Source organism: Oryzias melastigma, linkage group LG6 (genome assembly GCF_002922805.2).
Source record: "Oryzias melastigma strain HK-1 linkage group LG6, ASM292280v2, whole genome shotgun sequence".
In the NCBI taxonomy this organism is placed as follows: domain Eukaryota; kingdom Metazoa; phylum Chordata; class Actinopteri; order Beloniformes; family Adrianichthyidae; genus Oryzias; species Oryzias melastigma.
Genome location: NC_050517.1, coordinates 3,490,185 through 3,515,058, shown reverse-complemented (window position 1 = coordinate 3,515,058; position 24,874 = coordinate 3,490,185). Strand labels below are relative to the sequence as shown.

The window sequence follows — 24,874 nt, the reverse complement described above, 5'->3', positions numbered from 1 at the left end:
ATTTGGAACTCTACTACCATCCCAAACAGAAGAACGAGAGAGCTGAAAAGAATCCCCATCTTTAAGGTTTCTTTGGTTGAACTGAAACTGTATTTGAAATCCTTAAAATACATTGATTCCCAAAAGAAAATATATGATACATTAATAGCATTACCAATGATGTGAATTCAAACTTTACTCCATATAAGTTTAAGTTATTTAAGTTGAGAGCTGTACCACCTTGCTGACTATTTGATCATTTGTTTTTCTTCTCTCTCTTTTCGTTATTGTGCTTTATTATGGTCTGATGGCTGTAAACAGCGTCTGATTCTGTTTCTATCACTGCTTACGCCATGTTCTGTCATCTTCAGATGTTCAATTAAAAAATAAAGTCAAATAAAAAAAGAAACGTTTGGCTAATTTTCTAAACTTTAAAGTGAGAATATTGTTGAAGAATTATGAAAAAAATATGATTAGAATTTCTAATCAAAGATTTTAAAAAGCATTCCAATTCCAAACAAAGATCTTTCTTTGATGTGGCGGGCTTTATGGCGTTAAAGTGTTTCTCTTGCTTCAGTTTGAACATGTTGCTTCGACAACAGACCCTTTTCACGTGGCGTCAGACAATGTGGCCATATCACAACCAACATGTGAAGTGATTTCTGTATAACATTATACATTTCTTATTTAACTGGATTTGTTTCTCTCTTAGATTATTCACAAATCAAAATACAACCTCATAAAACAAGAACTACATTTAGTCTCGGAGGCAATTAAAATGCGTGCAGACATGCAGAAATGGGAGTCTTCGCTGCACATATTTCCAGTGGCCAACATGAATTTCCATCAGTTTTTGTGCTTGATTGCACTTAAAATGCGTGCAAAAAACATCAGCCAAAAAAACGGTTAGAATAGTATCTGCTGAAATGGATATTTTCAATAGAACCTCAAATATGGGAGGAAATCATAATTTTGTATTTTGATTTGTGAACGATCTAAGAGGGGAAAACCAATACAGTTGGTAGGACATTTGTAAAATAAATATTGTAAATATTTTCCAGTGGTAAGGTTACCTTTATTATCTTTGTAAAACAGTGTTCAACAGCGTTCAGCCGTCAGCTTTGCCTGTCCAGACCCGTAAACAGGAAGTCACCATTTTGTCTGACGTCATAGTGAAAGGTTCTCTTGGAGCAGATGAGGATCAAACTTTGTGCTGACAGCATCGTGCCAAAGACAAACTGACCTTGTCCAGCTGGTTGATGCCCTCTTCCACAGAGCAGATGGAGGCCACCGTCCTCAGAGCGTGAGCGTACAGCTCCCTGAAGCGGTCCTGCCTGCAGATCTTGAACAGAGCCACTACCGCTCCCTCCTGAGACGTAAACCAGATTTAAGAACATATACAAAGACACTCAATTAGAAAACTTCTTAGCTCAGATATTCAATTTTTTCTTTCTATATCAGACTGATAACATTAAGAAAAACATGTCAAACATGTACAACAACGAATGACAACACACAAAGTAAAGGGCTTTAGATCAGGGGTCCCCAAACTTTTTCTTGTGAGGGCCACATAACAGTTTTCTTCTCTGATGGGGGTCTGTGGTTGGTTTGTAAGCGAACAGAAAAAGTGTAATAATTACAGGGTGTGTCTACACGTAAACATTGATGGTTTTCAGGAGCACTACACATAGCCAAATTTTATTCATCCCATTCTGTAATTTTCACAAAGAAAAAAAATACAAATCTCTGGCTCCGCCCTGTCACAAATTTTTGGCTCCCCCCCATCACAAATATTTGGCTCCGCCCCATCACAAATCTCTGGCTCCGCCCCCATCTCAAATATTTGGCTCCGCCCTGTTACAAATCTCTGGCTCTGCCCCGTCACACATTTTTTGCTCCGCCCCATCACACATATTTGGCTCCGCCCCATCACAAATCTCTGGCTCCGCCCGTTCACAAATATTTGGCTCCGCCCCCCTAACAAATATTTGGCTCCGCCCCTGTCACAAATTTCTAGTGCAGCTCCGTCACAGATTCCTGGCTCCACCCCCGTCACATATCTTTGGCTCCGCCCTCATCATAAATGTTGAGTTTACAGATTTAGACACATTTGTTAATAAATACATTAATTGTCTAATACGTAATCTGAATATATTTATATTAATCTGATCCAGTTCACATCCTGTAAATGTATCAGTGAAATAATGAGATTGTTAATATCATCCAGTGTTACATGGATTCTCTAAAGGAGAAGTTCTAACTAAAATGTTCAGATCATTAACATGTGAACATTGTTCTGCTTCTCCTGGAGGGAGTTTCAGTTTTCTGCTAAGTGGTGATCACGCAAGAGCACGATGAAGAAGATAAAAAAAAGGTTTTAGACCAAAAATAGTTACTTTACAAAATATTTCCTTAAAATAGTTTGTAAAATTCATGTCTGCGAGTTTATAAAGATGTTCATTTAGTCAGCAATGTACGTTTAGGTCGACCGAGCGTTAGCATTAGCCGTCCTATGGGAAGTTCCATTAAACATTAGCCTCAAGCCAGCGGACTTTAGCTTTATTCGTTAGATCGATCTCTATTTTTATGAATCAATTATTGATCAGTTAAGCTTAAATCGATTCAAATTGATTAATTGATTTGTTGTTTAAATTCATAAAGTGTTAACCCAGAAGTGTAGTCCACTTTCTGTGAAAAAGTGATTCAAACCAAAAAAAAAAAAAAGCAGAACTAAAAACTAATTAAATATTTGCATCTTTTGTAAATGACCGTTAATGGGAAAATGCCGACTGTGTTTTAACGCACGCTGTGGAAGCCTGACCCGCCAAGGCAAAGCCACGGACTGTTTCTTTGCGAGGTGTAATTAATTTGCTTTTATAAATATTAACGTGTTATTTCTTTTAGATTGATCGCATAAGTTAACGCGTTAACATTCACAGCTCTAATAGTTTTATATGTCAAATGGATCATAAATATTTAGATTTGTTTTCATTAAGGTGAAAGAGCTGGACTACATCAGATCATACAGAGTTACTAGACTCTTTGATGGATGTGCTAGGTCATCATTGTAAATGAGAATTTGTTCTCAATTGATCCTCCTGGAAAAACAAAGATTAAATAAAAAAATCAATTTGTGGCCCATATATAACATGTGTATTGAATGAGAGGTAAACACAGTAAGTATACACACCCCGAGTAAATATGGAATTCACAGATCTACTCTGACAAAGGCGACTGATTTAGTTCTTTAGTTTTTTACCTAAAGGTTTGTGCAGAAACGGTTTTCTTTAGATCCTTCATTGAATCTCCTCCATAGGCTTCCTGCGTTTTCCGGCACAAGCCAAAGCAGCTGAAACTGGTCCGTCTCACACACTTTCTTCATGCTCAACTTTGCAGCAGGAGTGTGCAAAGCTCCCAGAAACCCACCTGTGTTTTAAGAGGCTGCTGTGAGAGAGTGCTAATCTCTTCCTGCTGTTTAACTGTTAAACTTCAAGCATTAAAAGGTGGCTTGCTGCACGGCTGTGTGTTTTCAGCTGCTTCTTTTTGTCTGTAATCTGGTGTTTCATTTGTAGAAGTCTGATGGCTCTCCAGTGGAAAAATGGGAAAAAGTTCTTAATTCCCCACAAGCAGACTCAGACTATTCCGTTAATGCAGTTCAAAAATAACATTCGGAAGGCTCACAGAACCTTGGACCACTCTTATGATGATGGCTCATTAATGTTTTGGTTTTTTAGCTTTTGCAGTTTGCTAGCTAAATAATTCCCCGTTTTGGTGTGTTATCTTTTTTTTTTTTTTTTTAGAAAAAGAACAACTGCAGAGTAAAAAATTCCTGACTTTGTTAGAAAAGGAACTCTTCATCAGGAAAAGTGCTGCATAAATACAGCTGAATATGAGTTTAAACAAATACAACAGTTTGATCCTTTCTTCTGTAATGGCTTTCCATTCCGTTGGTGTTATAAGATGTTCCAGCTTCACCACTGACTGAATGGAACACACCATGTGACCAGATAATAGCTCCTACATCAGGGGTCTTCAACTAGAATTCAAGAGGTCTAGTCAGGAAAAAACTCTAGAAGTTAAGGTCTAAACATTTGTACGTATTTAAACGCATCACTCACAGATGAATCTCTGAGACCTGAAAAGAGTCTAATCCCACATTTGTGCGTAACTGAGGTTTTGTGTGTGTGGGTAACATGTGATTTGTGCATCATTTTTAAAGATTTGTGTGTTTAATTAGTTTCAAGCTGTTATCATTTGAATTTGTGAATGTGTAAATTTTATTTTCTTGAATTGTGTAATCTTTGCACTTATGCACAGAAGAAATTATATAAGTTACAAATCAGGAATTACACACACACAAATCCAAAGTTACACACAAATCAAGAATTATGCACGCACACATTGGAGTGAGTCTATTTTCTCTCCACAGAAAGCTCTTCTTCAGGTCCCTCAGGGTTCTTTTCTCCACAAAGAAACTCTCCAAACCTGTATGTGTCCGTATATGACGACTTAAATGTGAGAATGTGTTGTAATGACAACAATAAAAGCACAATTTAAAATATAGACACCCATCGTATTAGTGTTGCCAGATGCTGGGTCCGGATCATGACCCAGCATCTGGGTCCAGATCATCTTGCATCAGAGTCCGCATTCCCCAGAATCTAGGTCTGTATCCGGACTGCATTCTGCCAGTTAGTGACCTCTATTCTACATCATGTAACTTAGCTTGTTTCCATTAAAAGTGGGGTCATCTGGACCCCACAAGACAGTGCACTGAACTTTTTTTTATCATTGATTTTTGAGTTTCACTAATGTTCATGGCAGACATAAAATCCTGTCCACCTTTGTCCACATTTGTCATGGAAGGAATCACACATCAATATGTGGGTGGAGTCATCTGGACCCCAAAGAGAGCGGAAGGGATTTAAGATGTGCTGCTATCTTGAAGCTCACATTTTCACCCCAAAACAGGGAGCCTTCTTTTTTTATATGTATGGTTCTGTGAGAGCCAAAAACCTCACAGTCCTGGACCAGCACCTGGAGCAGCATCCGGACAAGCACCTGGACCAGCACTTGGAGCAGCATCCGGACCAGCACCTGGAGCAGAATCCGGACCAGCACCTGGAGCAGCATCCGGACCAGCACCTGGAGCAGCACCTGGACCAGCATGTGGACCAGCATGTGGACCACCATCTGCCTACTTCCAAACGTGGACGGATTTTGCCAACTTTGCTCAGTGAGCCTGACCACAAATTACCCGCACAGTTCCTAATGTTGGGTCAGACCTGCCAAAATATACATATTTCCTGAATGAAATCACTGTGCAGGAAAAACAGAAGCGAGTCATAATAGCTGAACATTTTCTGTTGGATAATGCTCAGAGTAAACAAACAAAAATAGCTCCTGCATTGGGTCTGTGCCCACACTAAAGCCAGGAGAAAAAAAAAAAACAAACCCAAAAAACAAAAACACTTGGAACAACTGAATTGTATTGAGTGTGCAGATAACCAGAATTACCTGGAGGAAGACGGAGCCTGTAACTACAGCCATTATCCTAATAAGGCCATTATACCGGGCAGGCATGGATCATATTCTGTAAGGCCATGCTGCCAAGGCCTGAAGTGGTTAATCATTCTGCCCTCCAGCCTGACTGCTCTTCCTGTTCTCTGCCTACGCAATGCTGCTCCAGCGTTCCTATAGGAACTGCCAACACTGTCAGACCGGATTCAGTCAACCCTCTGAGCCGGGAAAATCTGACCCTCGCTCTAAAGACAAATGGGAGATTTTACACACAAATTAAGGCAATATTTACATCGAATTATCCGGTTTCAAATCAGTTTCTTCATGTTTTGTATGTAAACCACGACACATTTAAATGACCGTTTCCATCCCTGCACGTAACAGACACAACTTAAAACAAAGTCCTGCTTTTGCTCTCTTTCAGTCTGTCAAACATCTATTTGAATCATCCAAACTCTATTTGTGTCACAGGTGTGAGGAAAGGTCGGACCAAGGTACGGGGGCCCTGAAGTCCAAATCACATCAACAAATCGCTCAAACATTAAAGATCCCAACGGCGATTAAAAAAGCTAAACAATTTACAAAGAAAAAAAACACTCACATTAGAAATCCAAAGTAAATTATTTTTAGTTTAGGTTTTAATGATCTCATTCATTTTCTATATTGCATATTTGCCCAATATTTCAAAAAGGATCAAGTTGATGAATAACAAAAGTACCAGCAGTAATGTCCTCAACGAGCTGAACATTTGATTGCTGAATTTGTTGAAAAAGTGACTAGGTTTTTACGTGTGAAAGGAGCAGAGAATCACTATAGTGTGAATGCTTTGAAACACTCACACAATGATGTGACAATTAATGGCGTGCACGTCCCAAACGGTTCTAAAGTCACTGTTAAAGCCCAAACGGTGACTCTATCTTTGTGGAAACATGCTTGTCTTTGTTTAATCCTGAAGATATTTCCACTGCTTTTTACAGATAACTAGCTTTGATTGTTGTTTTTTTATTCACTGCCTCTAGGTAAACAATTGCTTCCATTGATTTCATCCGCATCCCTTAAATGGAGCTCATGGAGGGAGCACACTTACTTGCACATTTCTGCTTCTCTAACCTTGTGTTAGTGTGCAGCCGTCGGCTCATAGTGTGTAATTTCTTTCCATCAAATGGTTTTCTGCTCTGTTGTGCTGCACGACACTCAGCCTGCTGCAGTCAACACAATGCTTGTAACATATAAATGAATTTGTTAGGAAAGTGTTTTATAAAACAGCTTCAAATAAACAGTTCATTTGAACCCTAATAAGATGTGTGACTTTAACATTTTAACACCAGAGCTCCAGTTTTTATGTTCTTTGATTTACAATCGACTGGAATTATGTTGATCATGTTAAAATTTGGAAAGTTACTGTATGCTAAAGATTTTGTGTTTAAGCGTCACCGGTGAGGCCTCAGGTGTTAAAGGGTTAACAAGTGCTCTACTCTGAAAAAGGTCCATTATTTGACTGGATTTGACCATTTATCCATGTTTGAGTGCAGTCATTAGTGGTCAAAGCCTCCACCGCTTGTTTCTGGAGTTTTCCATGAATTATATAGTAAAGTATGAACACCAAGCCGATTTCCATGAGTTTTCAGTCATCTCCGGACAACTGTCAATGCCTCACACTTTTTACGTCCATGACAATGGTAGCATGATTAAACTCCACCCATGTGGTGCTTGGGCCTTTCCATAAGCACATTACTCACTTAACGCTGTCTGTCAGCAGTTACACTGGTAAGGACATGGAGAAGGCGGATGAGGTCCCCACCCAAGCATTTATGCAGCTAATTGCATTTATTTAAATAAAGTGGATAAGTAAAGTCACAACAGAGTGCATGGCAGAGGGAGACTGCTCAGATGAGTGGTGCACATTTTGCTTTCTGTGTTTTTTAGCTGCAAGTGGCAGAAAATCATCCAGATGATCCACAATCCACAAATTCACACATTCCTTCAATGTGGCCGTAGGACCAGACTGTATGGAAAAAGTGTGTTCCCACATGTTTACTTTTAAAAAATATGTTTCCTTTGGCTCACACGTGTCAAAGTCAAGGCCCAGGGGCCGGATCCGGCCCTCCGGGTCATTCTATCCGGCCCTCCAGATCATTTTATTTTATTGTTATTAATGGCCCGATGTTATCTTGCGCTCATTTCTAACTTTTGTAATTTAGACAAAATATATATTTATGGAGAGTAAAATATTGAAAGTTATTTAAGGTTTAAGTTGATTTATTCTGGAATAATATTCCTGCATTTTTATTATTCAGAATTATGTTAAAAAGTTACAGTTTTAAAGTTTTAAAAATTGGCATTCTGTTAGCTTTTTGGACTAATTTGGAATTTACTAAGATTGTTTAGGTTATTTTGGAGTTTAGCTAATATTTCAGCTACATGCTAGCTGTTTTGGCTAATTTAGGCTTTTTTTCCGTTTTTTTAGGCTATTTTGAAGTATAGCTTATATTTTAACTGCATGCTAGCTGTTTTGGATAACCTATTTTTTTTTTGTTTTTTAGGCAAATTTCGCATTTAGCTAATATTTTAGCTAGCTATCAGCTTCAGCGTTTTCAGCTATTAGCTTTAGCGATTTTAGCTTTCAGCTTCAGTATTTTTAGCAATCAATTTCAGCATCTTCAGCTATCAGCACTAGCATCTTCAGTGGCTAAATTCAGCTTACAGCATTCACACTAGCATTACTACTGGTAATGGTATATAACTAGTTCATAATTATGGTAAAAAGTTATGGTTTTGAAGTTTTAATAATGTAGTTTTAGAGTGTTCTATAAATGTTTATCCTGTTCAACCTGTGACCTAAGGTGTGTCTTGGATTTGACCCCCTGTGTGATTGAGTTTGACACCCTGGATTAACTAAAATGGGTAGAAGAGCAAAAGGACCTGAGCCTCTTGTATTTTTTATGCAGCCCCAATGTGAGAGGACAGTATTGATCTGACAACAAATGAGTTGTGTGTATTTGTGTGTGTTTAGCATCAGGAAGAGCCTTATCAAGACAATTCCAGGAGTGGTCAGACAACTAATGGCTGCTTTAGACATGTTGTCTGGTCTATTCTTATCTCTAAATGAAACAGCCTTCTAGCTGGTTCTGACGATGAAGTCTTGCCTATCAGGGCGGAGTGAACATGTTTTTACATAGAATCAGACTCTCTATTCTAAAATAGACCTCCATTCAAACAAATGTCAGCAATGTCCTGAACAAACAGACATGAACACAGTACCTTTGCAATGATGCTGCAGAGCTGAGGTCCATCCTGGGTTAGAGACAGGAGGTTGTTTATGGAGGTACCAATGGTAGAAGTGTTATCTGAAGACTCAATCTGTTTGATCAGGACCTGAAAAAAGTGGTGCATTCTGGTTAAAGATATGTAAAGTGATCTCAGTAGTACAACTGTTTACAGTGCTGTGGTGTTTTTAACTCTTTAAGATTGGGGATGTTGCCATTCAGCAACAACCAAGTTACACACACTTTTTGACACCATGAATCTTCGACAGTTTACACGACCACCGTCAATCAACTGATTCAGACCTGAAAGCAGCTTTTCGAAGTGGCTTTGCACCAATATACACATTACTAATGTTAAGTTTTGCATAATGTTTCAAAGTCACTTTTATCCGCACCAGAATCATCTGACTTAAGTTGATTACATTAATGGTTGAGGTAGTCAAAACGATGTCAACACTGGAGCTAAAACTCCAATGAATGATAAAAGGTTAAACTGGAGTAGATTACAGATTATCGTTCACTGAACACACTTAAACTAGGTAATCAGTAGCAATTATGATGACATTGCTGTAACACATATGTAAACATAATGCTAACTGAATGGTAATGTTGTGGCCTGGTCAGTCTTTGGACTTCTATCCAGAAGGAAATGTGTGGAAGGAGGTGAAATCTTGTTTCCCAGCAACAGTCCCCAAACATCACAGCTCTTGAGAAGATCCACATGGAAGAATGGACCAACGTGTAAACCTGGGGAAGGCACATTAAACCTTGACCTCAGTCATTGTTACCTAGGGTGACGTTACAAAGAATCAAGGTAATTGTTGTCATCAACCAGATACTTCTTTTCTTTCTTTTTTCTTCAAAATATATTTTTCACATTCTGTCTGACAGTTGAAGGGGATCCAGGGTGGAGATTACACACCTCTGCTTGCAGAACCACTGAGTGGCAAATGCTTTTTGCCCTGGTGTAGATGTGCAACTACGGGGACCTTAATATCATTTTAGACATGAAATAGAGACAGCCGAGTCTCGATGCGGAGGGATCCACTGGAACATGTTGAACAAGTCTAAAAACAAAACTTCAACACTTCTGTTATTAGTTTGAGATACTAACTCAGAAATCTAACCCTAACAGCAGACATAAAAACTGATCAATGAGGAACAGGTTGCACATATTCCTTTTTAGATTAGTCCCATGTGTGGGACTAATCATCCATCTGATACAGTATGTGTTACATACAATTATATCATTTCGCTTTCATCATCAATAAATCTATGATTTTAAAACATAAATTAAAATAAAACAGCTAGCGTTGATATGGAGGGTGTATACCTGTATTTCATTGGCCAAAGCCATGTCAATCATGTTGCTGAATGAATCACTGACATCTGTGAGGATGTCATGGATGGCTTCTCTCATTGATTTTAGGAAGAATTCATCATCTGTGTGAAGGCACCTGCAGGTGACACAACAGTCAACGGTTTGGCAGAAACATGTTTACATTTCAGCTTTACAATGACAAATATTCCGTCTTACCTCTCTGTGATGTTGGTGAGCTCCATGCACTTCTCCAGCAATGATTTCTCATACTGCAACATAAAAGACAAACATTAAGAATTACCGATTAGTGTTGATAATGGGAAATGGCATAAACTTATTTAGCACTTTCCTTCTTTCCTTTAAGGCCAAAGAGCTTTCACTGCCTCACACACATTCACACACTGATGGCACCTCAGCTGCCGAACACTGGCGCCAACCTATAGCCTAAGACACTTCCACATGTGGACGGCAAGGTGGTAATAGGACCTGCAATCCTCCAATCAAAGGTTGACTGTTCTTCCCCTGAATCATGGCCACCCCGTACGGATTAGTTTAAACTACAATTAGATTCATATCATAAATTTTGGTTGTCGTTGTCGTTGATTTTGAACGATCCAACTGGATCTGATTCACTGACCTAAAATGGATCCAGAACATTTTTATCCCAAACTTTTGTCAGTGAGACTCAGAGAGACATAACTGCTACTGAACAGTGCAGCTGGAGTTTTCCAGATTATGTATTTCTTCAAGATAATCAAGTGTAAATTAAATATGTGTACAAACAAACAAGCAAACAAGAATGAATGTCAAATCCATTTACATTTTAGTTTGATAAAGTTCAGTCCACTGTTGTTTTTCTACATCAGAATAATGATGTTATCTTGCTCTCATTTCTAACTTGTATAATTTTACAAAATGTATTTTTATGGAGAGTAAAATATTCAAAGTTATTTAAGGTCTAATTTGATTTATTCTGAATAATATTCCGGACAGTTTTTAGTCAAAAAGTTAATTTTTTTTAAGTTTTAAAAATGTAGTTTTAGAGTGTTCAATAAATGTTTATCCTGTTCAGCCCGCGACCTAAGTTGTGTTTTGGATTTTAGCCCCTTGTGTGATTGAGTTTGTCCCCCTGGTTCAGACCGATCCATGTGTTGGATTGTAGGATTAGAAGTCATTGATTAATTGTCACCCTCCTAATCAATAACTGTCTGCTCTCTGATATTAGTTTGTAAATGTGACTTTTCATTACCTTTTGCATGTCAGGCGGGATGCTCCGAGCAGCACTGTACTCATGCACCAGAGAGCGCACGTGGCAGTTGGCACGCACGGCAGTACTGTGGACCCTCTGCCAGCGGCCTTTCTCCAGCCTCTGGAACATCTTCCCCAGCTCCGTGCTAACTACGAGTGCTCGACGAAGCAGCGTCTGCAGGTTGTTCCTCGCCACATGGTCCCCTGCACCGACCCCGGAGGTCACAACCAGCTCTCCATGTTGGGAGTCCTCCTCCACCCCAATAGGTTTGGCCTGGAGAACGCACATGCACTCCACTTCAGTCATGTGGCGGAGGTCATCCATCCAGCGCTGGACCGAATCCACCTGTAGAGACTGCATGCGAGTGCTGGGGAGGAAATGAGCAGAGAATGTGTTCACAGGTGACATTACAGTCATGGCTGTTAAGCTCTTGACGCTTGAATTTATTTCTATCTATGGAAAAAAAATGGACATGTTTTTAGGTTCCGGTAGGTGCTAAATGAAGCTAAGTTTGGAGCAGAAGTTTGATTTTTTTGAGTTTCATTTTAGTCCTTAAGCCAATAAGGAGAAGATTCTAAAGGAGAAATGGCTTCCAGAAATGTCTGTGATTGCTCACTGAATGTATGTGCGGAGTCTCAGACCCAGTAACCCCAGAAATAAATTATTGAAAAAAAAAGTCCAGGATTATAAAATGAAAACCAAGATCTACTTGTTATAGAAGATTTGTGTGACTTTACCAAATGGAAAATATTCTGTACATGAAGAAACAGCATGGAGGAGATTGACTGACATGTTTCTAAACTCCATCAGGACACAATGATTATAAAAAAAAAAGAGTTAGCAAATTTGACCCCCCCCCCCCACACACACACACAAAAAAAAAAAATCAGCGAAGCAGCAAGGTCATGAAAGGTATTCCAGTATAGAGAGGGAGCACTGCATTTACAAAAACAAAGTTCTTTAGATTCAATATTTTTTATCTTTTCATGTTTGTTCTAAATGTTCTTTCTTCCTTCATTGTTAGGTTTACAATTTCAGCAAAACCATGCTGGAGGAGAAAATCTGTTTTGGGGGATTTAGGGCACAATGCTCAGTTTAAATGACTTTTTTGCATGCGATGATGGTTAGTTTGAGTACAGTTTAGATGAATGTCTGCACAGCCACTAACTCTAGCATGGAGGTGCAGCCAATGGATAATTTGGTTTGGATTAAAACCTTCTCATTTCAAATGACTGTATTTTCCACACTATATAGCAAATCCTCATTAAGTGTTCTGTTTTCAGTCATTTACAAGGCGCACCAAACTATAAGACACATTCATTCATTCATTCATTCATCTTCCTGACCACTTCTTCCCTTTCGGGGTCGCGGGGGTGCTGGAGCCTAACCCAGCTACTGATGGGCGAAGGCGGGGTTCACCCTGGACAGGTCTCCAGTCTGTCTCAGGGCCTCAATCACACACCCATTCACTCTCACATTCACACCTAGGGGCAATTTAGAGTCACCAATTAACCTATGAGGCATGTTTTTGGACGGTGGGAGGAAGCCGGAGTCCCCGGTGAAAACCCACGCATGCACGGGGAGAACATGCAAACTCCACACAGAAAGGTCCCAAATCCCCCAGCTGGGATTCAAACCGGGGCCTTCTCGCTGTGAGGCATGAGCGCTAACCACTGCGCCACCGTGCAGCCCGACACATTCACTGAGACAAAAGAATCAGAGAATGTAAGAAGCTACGTAAAAAGCGTTAGCCGCATTAGCACACAGTGTTGGGAATCTTGCTTTTAAAAAGTCATTAGTTTTGCTTCAAACAAACTAAAATGGTGTTGATAATTCCTTCCTGAAGATGCTCCCTCTGCTGCTAACACCTCTGTGTCTAAATCCTGGCAGTGCGATGCACCTGTCCAGATTTTGGGGCATGCCCCGCCATTTGGACTTAGTAACTGTGGTTGTGCTGTAGTGGGGATAAAAGTAACTAGTTAGATTACTCTGTTACGGAGCTTCTAACGCCGTTAGTAACATGCTAATGGTAATACTCCCAACACTGTTAGCATAATAATAATAAAAGCTTTTCCTCCCAACCTTGTTTGTAGCACATTAAAGGACAGACAGATAACATTAGACCTCATTTTATTCTAACTGTGCTAACTCCTAACCTTTATGTAAAAAGAAACAAGTAGTCCAACACCGCTACATGTTAGTCATGTTAGCGTATTCACAAAAACACTCAAACCAACATTTAAACAGAGCGCCGTGTCCCTCTCAAAACCACTTCAACGTCGGTACACACAACCAGAATTCATCCATGTATGAACTACTCCAGACTATTGGGTGCTCTGTTGTTTTTGAAAAGAATTAGAGCTTTGAGAGAACCTTATGTTGCAGAAAAAAAGGTTAGTTAAAAAGAAAACTAGTCCGGTCCATACAGGATCTGTGAACAGAATGATGGGAACTCATTGTTGCTGACCACCTCCTGATTACACTCAAGCTGGTCCACATGAGAAAGCTTCATCATCTTTGCCTCCTCCACATATAATAACCTGCTTAATCAGTTCAAAATGAAGGAGGCCAAAGTGGGTGTTGGGTCAGTGGCAGCTCATTAAACATGGACACTCTGTCATTTTAGTTTTCTTACTCCCACTATTTGACCCTATTATACAGCATTCTGTGTTTTGATCAAATAATGAAAGTGGTGCATAATTTAGAGATGTTTGTTGTTGGTGTTTGAACATGTTCTTGTGGCATTGTTCCAATGATTGACAGATACTGGATATAAAGAAAAGTCAGTTTAAAATTATATTTCTGGGTATTTCTTTATTCAAATCATTGAGAATCAGGAGCAAAGGAAAAATGCAGTTTGAAAATGACCTAAAATATGCATTTTTTAAATACTGTAAGCGTACTCTGCACCAGCAGGCCCACCCACAAAAATCCAGGTTCAATGAACTCCTGCTGCTCTGCAGAAACTATGTCCTACAAAACAGGATTTTCCATTTTGTCTAAAAACAGCATGATCATAATTAGAAAATAAAATGGACCACCCACAATTTAAGCCTTTAACACCACAGCTCCATCGTTTATGTTCTTGAGTGAGCCGCTTGTGTTGTGCAAAGTTGTGCATTAGAAGGATTATTGAAGTCAAGCTCAAACTCTGAAACAAAGAGAGGACACAGAAACGTGCACAAAGCAGACTGTTTTCAAGCATTGTTGTTGACTGGTGCTGGAAGAGGAAATGTTAATGTGTGTATCTGATGAAAAGGGTATTTTTTTATTTAAGTTCAAGATTTGAAAAGTCTTCTATAGCCAAAAAAAAGGAAAAAAAGTTTCTTTTAATGCTTTGATTTGGACTGAAATAACTTCTTCAACTTTTACATTTTGACATGGAAAAAATGCTGCTTCCTTGACAATTTGAGAAACTTTGTCTTTTGGATTGTCTTTTTTTGATAAAACCTCACGACTTGTAGGTAGCCGTTCACAGAGAAGCTTTACTCTGAACATGCAAATGACGTCCTTTCTCTTCTACCCAGACAGAGCTAGGAACAGCCACAGGAAACACCAGTCTTCAGCTAAATCCACATGGCATTCCTAAAATCAATCATGTGTGTTTAAGGTCAATGCACTGATAATTGCCAGCGTCTAGCTTTGTTAGTTTAACCCTTTCCGTCCCCTCCGGATGACGACAGCTCCAGCAACAGGCTGCACTGTGCAAACACGTCTCCCACCTCCAATCCCTCCCTGCACTGACCCTAATGAATGGAGGCTTAAGGGGAACCTCAGAGTTCAGCTGCTAGAAAGGAAAGATCCCAGAGAAGATGCTGGTCTGTGGGTGCAGCAGCTGATGTTCACATATCAGAGGGAGAAAAGGAGATTTACCCTGTTTAGCTCTTGGGGAACGACAACTGCATTAAGGTGAGAAGGAGAGACATTAGACCAGAAGCTCTTCAGTGTTGAGGTAGAATGTGACATCAGCTCATCGGGTGGTTTAGTGGGAGGAGTCAACAGAGAGCAAACACTAATCACTGATGTGTTTGGGGCATAAAGAGTGGAAGCCATTATTGTGAGGCTTCATTTAAAAGAGTGGAGGGAATACATCCATCCATCCATCATCCATCATCCATTCATCCACCCATCCATCATCCATCCATCCATCATCCATCATCCATCCATCCATCATCCATCATCCATCCATCCATTCATCCACCCATCCATCCACCCACCCACCCATACATCCATCCATCCATCATCCATCATCCATCATCCATTCATCCACCAATCTATCATCCATCCATCCATCATCCATCATCCATCCATCCATCATCCATCCATCCATCCATCATCCATCATCCATCCATCCACTCATCCATCCGTCCATCCATCCGTCCATCCATCCATCCATCCGTCCATCCGTCCATCCACTCATCCGCCCATCCGTCCGTCGGTCCGTCCGTCGGTCCGTCCATCCATCCATCCATCCATCCATCCATCCATCCCATGGATAGGCAACTCCAGGCCTCCAGGGCCACAGTGTCTGTCTGCATGATTTCCAGATATCCAAACCCTACTCATGACTGATTACCTGTTTCAGGTGTGTCCACCCAATTAGAGCACGCCAGAGCAGGTATGTATGTTGGTAAACATGCAGGGATGCAGCCCTCGAGGCCTGGAGTTTCCTATCCCTGTTCCATCTTCTGAACCTGTTGGATCCCTGATGGGGTCACAGGACTGCTGGGGGGAGGGAGCAAGTTTTCCTGTATATTAGGTGTTGCATTTGCTGGACAGGAACTAGCATCTAGCTACCAGAAAGCTCATGAAGGATTTCTAGAACCCAGAGTGACAGAAAGCTGCACATAAGTAAGTGTTGACATTCACCCACCCATCCACCCATCCATCCATCCATCCATCCATCCATCCATCCATCCATCCATCCATCCATCCATCCACCCATCCATCATCCATCCATCATCCATCCATCCATCCATCCACGCATCCATCCACCCACTCACCCATCCATCCACCCACTCATCCATCCATCCATCATCCATCCATCCATCCATCATCCATCCACCCACTCATCCATCCATCCACCATCCACCATCCATCCATCTATCATCCATCCATCATCCATCCACGCATCCATCCACCCACTCACCCATCCATCCACTCACCCATCCATCCACCCACTCATCCATCCATCATCCATCCATCCATCCACCCATCCATCATCCACAGCACCTAAATCTTATGGTAAACATGACCATGTATGGCTGTTTATGTTTCTCCTTTGTGTGAAATAATCCTGTAAAGATAAATCTGTCTGGATTTGCCCACCGAGCCAGACATCCTTCCCCCTGACTGAAGAAATGGAAAGAGGATAATCATAGGTTTGCTTTCCAGAGAAGGAGAAGTGGAGTAGAATTCAGCTCACAGGGAGAAACTAATAATGTTTTTCCAACACAGACTTAAACCACAACATTATCCCACAAAGAGGCCTTCAGGAATGAAGAAAACAGCAAATCAAGAATCGACAAAACTGCCAAGTCATGAAAAACATGTTCATTTATTATATTTTTTGTCCCGGACTGCAGAGTGTCTCTTCTTTCTTACTGCCTCTTTGAGCAAATATTTCTTCCTCGCTGTGTACTCACAAACTCACCAAAGTTTGCACACACCACGTACCTGGTGACCAGGAATTTTCATTATAGAAAAAAATGAATACATAAGTTGTTGACTCCAGCTGAACAAAACAACATGGACATGAACACATTAGGAATGTGGGTGTAATTAATAAAATATCAGTTACTAAGGAAGCTCAAAAGTTTACTTTTGCAGATTATTCTAAAAATGACGTATCTGATCGGTATCCCCAGGTGAACAAAACATAAAATGGTTCCCATGGAGATAAAACCAGCAGAAACACTGCCATTTTGAATCGTTTTTTTCATGTATTTTTCACGTACAGCTCTGACTGGGCTGGTAGAGAGGGAGGGGTCTAAGACAGTGTTAATTTTGACAGAGAATTTTAATTTAGTTTTAGTCATAGTCTTTTGACTAAAATAGGGTTTAGTTTTAGTCGCAATTTAGTCATGTTGATTCCATTAATTTTAGTCACATTTTAGTCGACTTAATTACAGCAGATATTTAGTCGACAAAAATATAAATAAAGGTAAAGCATTTGAATTAAATTTACTAAGTATAATCATATGAATAACACGCAAAGATTTTACTAATTTGTAAAAAAGAAACATTTTATCTCACTTTGCTTTCCAAACTTGTCATTTCTGTTAATTCAGCTTCAACAACTTAAAACACATTAAAAGAAAAAAATAATTATAATTCCATCCCATTTCCAAAAAGAAAGTGTCTATTTGTATGTAATTTTCAAAAAACGTGCGGCCAGTGATGAACTTTTTTCTCAGTCGCACTGACCCAGAGGACAGGGGTTAAGGTTAGGATTATGGTTATGGTTAGGGTTAAACAAGCAAATGTTTCCTGAGTGCTGCTGTCTCTGCAGCTCACGGCTCCACCAGGGGATGGGTCAAATGTGGAGAACACATTTCACACTTTTAGGAGTGTGACAGTTAATGGGACTTTAACTTTAAGTTTAATTTTAAATACGTGCGCCCAACAAAAGAAATCCAGCCTTGCACAAACTTAAAGTGCAGCACGTATTACATGTGGACAAAACATGAATTTCCCTCATATTCTGTGCTGGTCACATGTAAATATGTGTAAATAACATCAGTCTTATTATAAATGTCTTAACAAAAAAAACTTGTATTGAGGCAAGTGTAAAAATGCATAAAAAAAACATAGACATTTTTCACCTATATCACAGACACAATTCATTGAATTAGCGTCTTCCCAGGCGGGCTGCAGGACTCTGTGCTCTGATTGGATCGCTCTGCATTGGCTCCCGCCCTCCTCCACCAGCAGTCATTATGATTGGATATCGTCTTCGATCAGAATTTTAGTTTCGTTTTTATTCATTGACGAAAAAGTCTATCAATTTAGTTAAAGTTTTCGTGTCTGGGCGGGAGTTTTCGTTTCGTTTTCGTTTCGTTTTCGTTGGATAAATAATGTCGTTGACGAAGACGATGACGAAAATATTTCGTCAACGAAATTAACACTGGTCTAAGAGCCACCCAGACCAGGAGGTTTCCGCTCAAAGGACCAAAATCTAGACGTGATCCCGGTCCGTGGGCCAAATACAATATTTTTTGTATGTCACGAAATAAAAGGAGAAAATAAAGAATATGGTTTAATTTATTGATTTTGATTCTGTATTCATGGAGGTAACACACATTGGGATTTATTATGTGATATATTATTTCAAGTATTATTACCCGATTACTTGAAGTAAACCATTTCATTCATTCACATTAGTAAGAATGAAAAGTAACATTTGTCTTTGAAACCTTTGGACATTTTTAATAGAGAAATCAGAGCAAACTCACACAAACTTTCTTCCAGTGAAAACATCAAACTGGGATCCTAAAGAGAGACGTGGAGCTGATCTTTGACTTTATCCGTTTGCTGTTGTCGCTCCAGCTAGCTGAAAAAAGCCACTAAAAGCATCAGAAGTGACTGTGAAGACTAGAGCGAATTTCTAACACAAAAGTAAAGCCCAGGGCTGACTCACCTGGGGGTTGCTTTACCCGTAGCTGCTGGTAAAGAAAGTTCTAACAGCGCCACCCGGAGGCCGAAAGTCTATTAAAGAGTTTTGGAACACCGTAGAGAATCAATGGGAAACGGGTAAAGGGTTTTAACTATACACTCCACAGTTTCTTGGAGGGCCAAATTTGGCCCACGGGCAACACTTTGGACACCCATGACCAAGATAGTGAGGGCGAGTAAAAAAAGGAGTAATGGGGAGGGCAGCAAGGGCGGTATGAACGCTGCTCATCTCTTTAATTTACAGTGTATTGAGAATAGAGGACGACACTTTTAGGATATGTAATTGTTCTTGTTTAATATGTTTTAAGACAATTTTTCCTGCACTGGGTCACAAAATATGACTGAAAAAAATGAATTGCCTTTAAGTTTTAATTGCTATTGCTTAAAAATAAATCCTCATTTGAGTCCATGTATGTCTGACTGCTTCATGTGACATTTTTCCTCTTTGTGAAGTCCAGACTATCAGGCGACTTTGTAGCAGGACTCTATGTTCCTTCAGTGCATCATGCATCATTTTCTCCACGTTGAAATGCTTTACCAATTGTAAAAGGAGTAATCTAAAAGTACAGGTCTTCATTTGTGAGTAATTTTAAACAGCTTTCTGCATCAGGTATCCATATCAGCTGCTCAAATACTCTTAAAATATGTGCTTTTATTTGGCAGATACTTCAAAACACTTTTCTCTGTGTTTGGTTTTGTTATTTAAATCAAATAATAAGATTAAACAGATTACATGTGTGTGCTGGACAGACTTTGCTGAGTCCACACCTAACAATCAGAGAAGCCCAAGACTAATAAGATGATTTAAACTCTAATACAATCAAAGCAGCTGATTTCAGAACAGAAATGCTCATAAATTGGCTATTGGTTGAAAAGAATAAAACAATACATGTTAAATACCCTTTTGAAAACAGTATTTTACTTTAGAATAACAAAGAAAATGTATACATTTGAACTAAATCCATGGATGCAATGAAAATATTGCTGACATTATAATTGTGACTATGTCTGCCATGACAGTGCATTCTTTTAAATTGAATTTATTGTGTGCAGGATGGCTTTTTTATTAATGCCTGTGCACAGACACACAGACAGTAGGAACTTTTAGCTTAATTTCTTGGACTATAAAGGCAGGGCAGGTTTTAATAGCTGTCATGTATCAGAAAAACACCAACCCAGGGGTCTCAGTAAAGCTCAAAAACCTGAAGGAAATGATTTAGTTCAAATGAGAGTGCTTTTAATTTTGTAGCACTTCTGAGGGAAACAACGCCATTCCTACGCCCACCGGGGGTTTGTGATCGCAAATATTAAAGCAAATAGAAGCAGCCCATGAAATTTTGTGTGGTTTTCCAGTTTCAGCCTGGACCTACATTTTGACCTGAATAAAAATCAGCTCCTCTATTCCACATGACAGCCGATACATTTGAATAAATTGATAATGATCTGGCTGGGGACCAAAAGCTTTCTCTTTTCCCATCAGGACCGTGCAGTTTCAGAACTCCCCATTCAAGAGGTTAGAGGCGTCTGGGCTAAAACCATCCCTCAAATGATGTCTCCTGGAAAAGCTGTAGTAGTTTCTAACCCTTCTATCTCTGTCATCTGTCTTTATCAAGGCAAAACCTTTCTTGGCTGAGGGAAAGCCCAACTAAACACAGAGGACTAAAACACAAAAGCTTCCCTGACTCTGAGGCTCAGCCCCAAGAATCTTTAATCACAGACCAAACTTGGAGCTAAAAACAGAAATGCCCACATAAGTACACGCTACAGTGTTAATACCTTAGTGTTTGCTGTTTCTAATGACACCATAAATCCATTTACAGTCAATGACAGCATGTGTGTGTCTGGCCACCAGTCATCGGTTCTCACTGCAAACACTTTCAGCACACAAGGCAAACAAACGTGGGCTTCATGGGCGACTGTTATCAGTCTACATGGGAGTCATTTGTTCTCCAGAGCTGCAGAGCCCGTTCTCACTTCACAGATCATAACTGTATTAATGGCTTCCTTACATAAAAAGAGCATCCTGCTGGTACCCTACAGGTTATGAACCCTAGATGTCACTCAGATTTACCAGTCCTTTACCATTATAGTAGTACTGCCCACAGAAGGCAAACAGATCAGGGGCTGAACTGTTGTTAGGATGAGACAAATAGACCCATGAACGTCCTTGTTTTCCTCGTGTGAGCTGGAATCTGGATCTGAACTAGGGGTGGGGAAACTCTAAGACTTGTGGACCACAAAAGGCTCTGAAATTTGACGGAAAGGCCGGACCAGAAGTAGAAGTCTCCTTTTTTCTAGGACATAGTTTCTGCAGAGCGGAAGGAGTTCATTAGAAATTCACCTTTGAGTTGTGGGCAGGACTGTTGGCACAGAGAGAGCTCACCCCCCTTCCCATCATCCAACTGTTTACACTCTCTCTCGCTAGCCTCCAGCCTCTCACACCCCCATCCTATATGACCAGAGCACAAAAGTGGCGAGAAGTTTTCTACAAGTGAATGTATCAGAATGGGGCGGAGCCAGGAGCCTGCGGCCCGCTCAAAGTATTTTCTATGCCACAAATACAATCTTTTTAAAAATTCTTTTTTTTGTCTGCTTCCGCTTCACAAACATTTGAATAAATCAATACGGAAAATTGTAATTTTAGCTTAATTTTCTCAATACATGTCCTCCATCATCTGAAAAATGTCACGAGAGCATGCGTGAGTGGTTTTATAAGAAATATGTTTAACAAATATTTCATTTGGCGTCCACCACTTGTCCTCTCTTGCATTTGCAAGTATGTGTCAAAGAGTAAAGTCTTTGGATGAAATGGCCCAACTGAGGAACATCAGAACAGAACTGCTCGCTGGAGCAGAGAGCATGGAAATGGAAAGCAAAGGAAAATGAGTCAAGATATTTTATGAACCAAACGTTGTGGTTTTTGAAATATAAGCAGGACAAATGTTTTTCCCCAAAACTTTACAAAGACTTATGGACACCAAAAAGCGACAAAAGTAATGCTTTTTTATTTGCACAAAACCCAACATTAAGCAGAAGACGGACCTGAAGTTTTAATGCTAATAACCTCAGAGGAGATAAAACGCTAAAACTGTCAAATAAGTCATCAAAAAGTGGAGTTAGATGTGCGTCCCAGATTGGTTCTGTGGTTCTGTGTGGGGCGTTTTTTCCTCAGAACCACATGGGTAAAGAATAAACGTGGCTTCTGGCTGGTACAGGAACGTCCTGGCAACGCGGCCGACATCTGACTCCCAGATGTTTGAGACAGCTTCTCATGTGCAGCCAACATTTGACTCACCTCAGACAAAACACAACAGTTCTGTCTCCGATTGGATTTTCTCTTTGACTTTGCCTCCTATGACATGCACAGTGAAGTAGGAAAAAACAGCCCAGCAGGCGCATTTGGAAAATGTCACGATATGGATCCAAACCATCACCAGTCTTTCCTTTCCAGGTTTTTTTTCTGACTTTAGCAAACCCAAGCTTATGCAACTTTTCCAATTTTCCACCGTGGGCGATGAGTCAACACGGCAACGTTACGTAAAAATGCACACATACACAAACAAAAGAAGCAGACACAGGAACTTGGCTAACCTATTTACACCGTAATGACTCACCAAACTCTTCCAGTGTAACATGATGCCTATTGATTCTAAAACGCGGCTCTTGCCAGCTGTGTGCACTGAAATGTTGCATCTGTGTTTGCAGTCGGATTGAATGTGAGCAGAACATTTGTCCGCCCTCATCATTAGATTTATTGGCTGTTAATGAGCCATGAGATGCTCAGATGGTCTTTATGGTTCAGTCTGTGCGTGGTAGAAAGGTAAAGTCACATGACAGACGTCATCTCTTGTTTACAGGTGCTTGTGTGGCTATATGACTGTGTCTTTCAGCCAGTGGGTCCAAGTACACTAGTACACCTTTGCAGATCTGAAAATGTCTCTATTTCACCCAACTGGTCTAAAAAAATGCGATCAGTTGTCAGATTATCAGCTCTGTTCATCAAAACAGAACCAGGTCTCACACTGAGTAGGTAGGAATACAAAAGATGGCCATTTTTTAATTTGCATGTTTTCGATTGTTATTCAAGACACATTGATGAGAAGGAATTGTTAACATAGACAAGAGCTTTCTTCTTTTCACTTTACTGGGTGGTCAACGATCTTAAAATTTCCTGCAGTTTTGTGTTCTTTACTACATGAAGGAACTTTGATGTTGACTCATTGTTTTTAAAAATATACTTTTTTAGAATTTATACAATGGTCCGGGTGAATACTTGATTCTGATTGGCTCCAGGGTATGGATTAAGTCAGGTATAATGCTCGAAAAAGTGTGCATTATGAGAAATTAATCCCTGAATCGTCTTCTGTGAAGTTTCAGAGAAACCAGCGCTGTGACACAGAACATTTGGACTGTTTAACCGGAACTCCTTTTATAGCTGTGCATTATCACCATGGTTTATCACTGTTTAGTCCACAGCAACAGTCAGCAACGTGGAGGCCTGGACCATCAGCAACTTCTTTTTTAGGTGTTTCATATCCCCGTGGTATTTCACTTTATAAACCACGGTAATAATGCACACCTAAAAAAGGAGTTCCGGTCAAACAGTCCAAATGTTCTATCACTGCGCTGGCTTCTTTAAAACTTTGCTGAAGCTTCGCAGAGGACGGTTCAGGCCTCCGCCTCGTAGGTTAATTTCCCATAATGCACACTTCTTCGGGCATTATTCCTTACATTTATACAAGAGGAGCTTCATTTTAATGATAAATCCTTTATAACGCGGTACGTTGGTGCATCTACACATTGGTTGATGTTGCAGTGACCATAGAGAGCTATAAAAACAGCTTACGGTTCTATTGAAGTGAACTATCTCCCAGAATATGAAGTCAGCCTGAAATACTTCCACAGATCCAATCTCAAAGGCACAGTCATATTGGCTTTTAAAACCTAAATCGATAAAGTAAACATCAAGCTTAGTGGAGGTTGTTGTGCTGGTTTTAGATCTATAAACGTCTAAGGTGTCTTCATATTAGGAATGACTATTTTTTTGTCTTTTTCCCAAGTCTACAAGGATTTTTTTTGTTGTTGTTTTCGTAGCTTTCTCTTGACAAATATCAACCAAGCTTTAGTCGTGAAAGCTGTTGTTTGATTGGTTGGAAATTTGAAGTGGAGTGGACATACAGTAGCTAATGCTGTTTTGCTGTCATTGGTGGATGATGACTAGGGATGTAATTCAAGCTCAGAATCATCAATTCAACCAAAACTATTATTATTAATAATTAATTATTTCACGTTTCTAACAGCATCCTGTTAAATATGAATATTATTTTATGGAGCAAGTCTCCTCCCACTGAAATATCAGCTGAAACAAACATCCAAGCGCAATTGACAACTCATTAAACACGAAAATAAGCTTTTATATTTACAGCAAATCCGACTTATTTACAGATGAACTCCATCCATGAAGGAGGTCCAGGAGATCAGCCGGAGATTTCCCTGCAAAATGCTGCCTGACAGTCTGTTCTGAGATGGATCAAAGAGCGCTCCGTAGTTCTGTGGATGATTGTGGGAAGTTTTCCTGGAGCTCCCGAAATCTCCGGGGTTGAGGAGGGTGATTAACACTAGTTTTTTATTGTCTTAAAAACTGTTTTTTGTCTGGGAAATGAAATTGTCCAAAATCCTGCTGTGAAGCTGTTGGTTGAGCGATCTTTGATCATCCAATCAGAGGTGAGTATGTCATCATCCGTCCTCATGAAGCTACAGAGACTCAAACTCAAATTCTGATTGGTCGATTCAACGTAAACGTGTTTTATCCATATATGCCTGTAGTTTTATCTGCAGTGTTTTTTAAGGAAAGCCGTCTCAAAA

General features: G+C 39.9%; 1 protein-coding gene across 2 annotated transcripts in view; it reads right to left on the bottom strand.

Moving 5' to 3' along the window:
* LOC112151766 (INSC spindle orientation adaptor protein) overlaps window positions 1-24,874 on the bottom strand; it is an 82,506-nt gene that overhangs the window by 16,848 nt on the left and 40,784 nt on the right. For both annotated transcript variants that reach the window (XM_024280823.2, XM_024280824.2), the window contains exons 3-7: window positions 11,336-11,702; window positions 10,303-10,355; window positions 10,099-10,222; window positions 8,761-8,874; window positions 1,223-1,348 (exon numbers count right to left, since the gene is read on the bottom strand). In XM_024280823.2, the coding sequence (XP_024136591.1) occupies window positions 1,223-1,348; window positions 8,761-8,874; window positions 10,099-10,222; window positions 10,303-10,355; window positions 11,336-11,702 (784 nt within the window). The remainder of the gene's footprint in view (window positions 1-1,222; window positions 1,349-8,760; window positions 8,875-10,098; window positions 10,223-10,302; window positions 10,356-11,335; window positions 11,703-24,874) is intronic.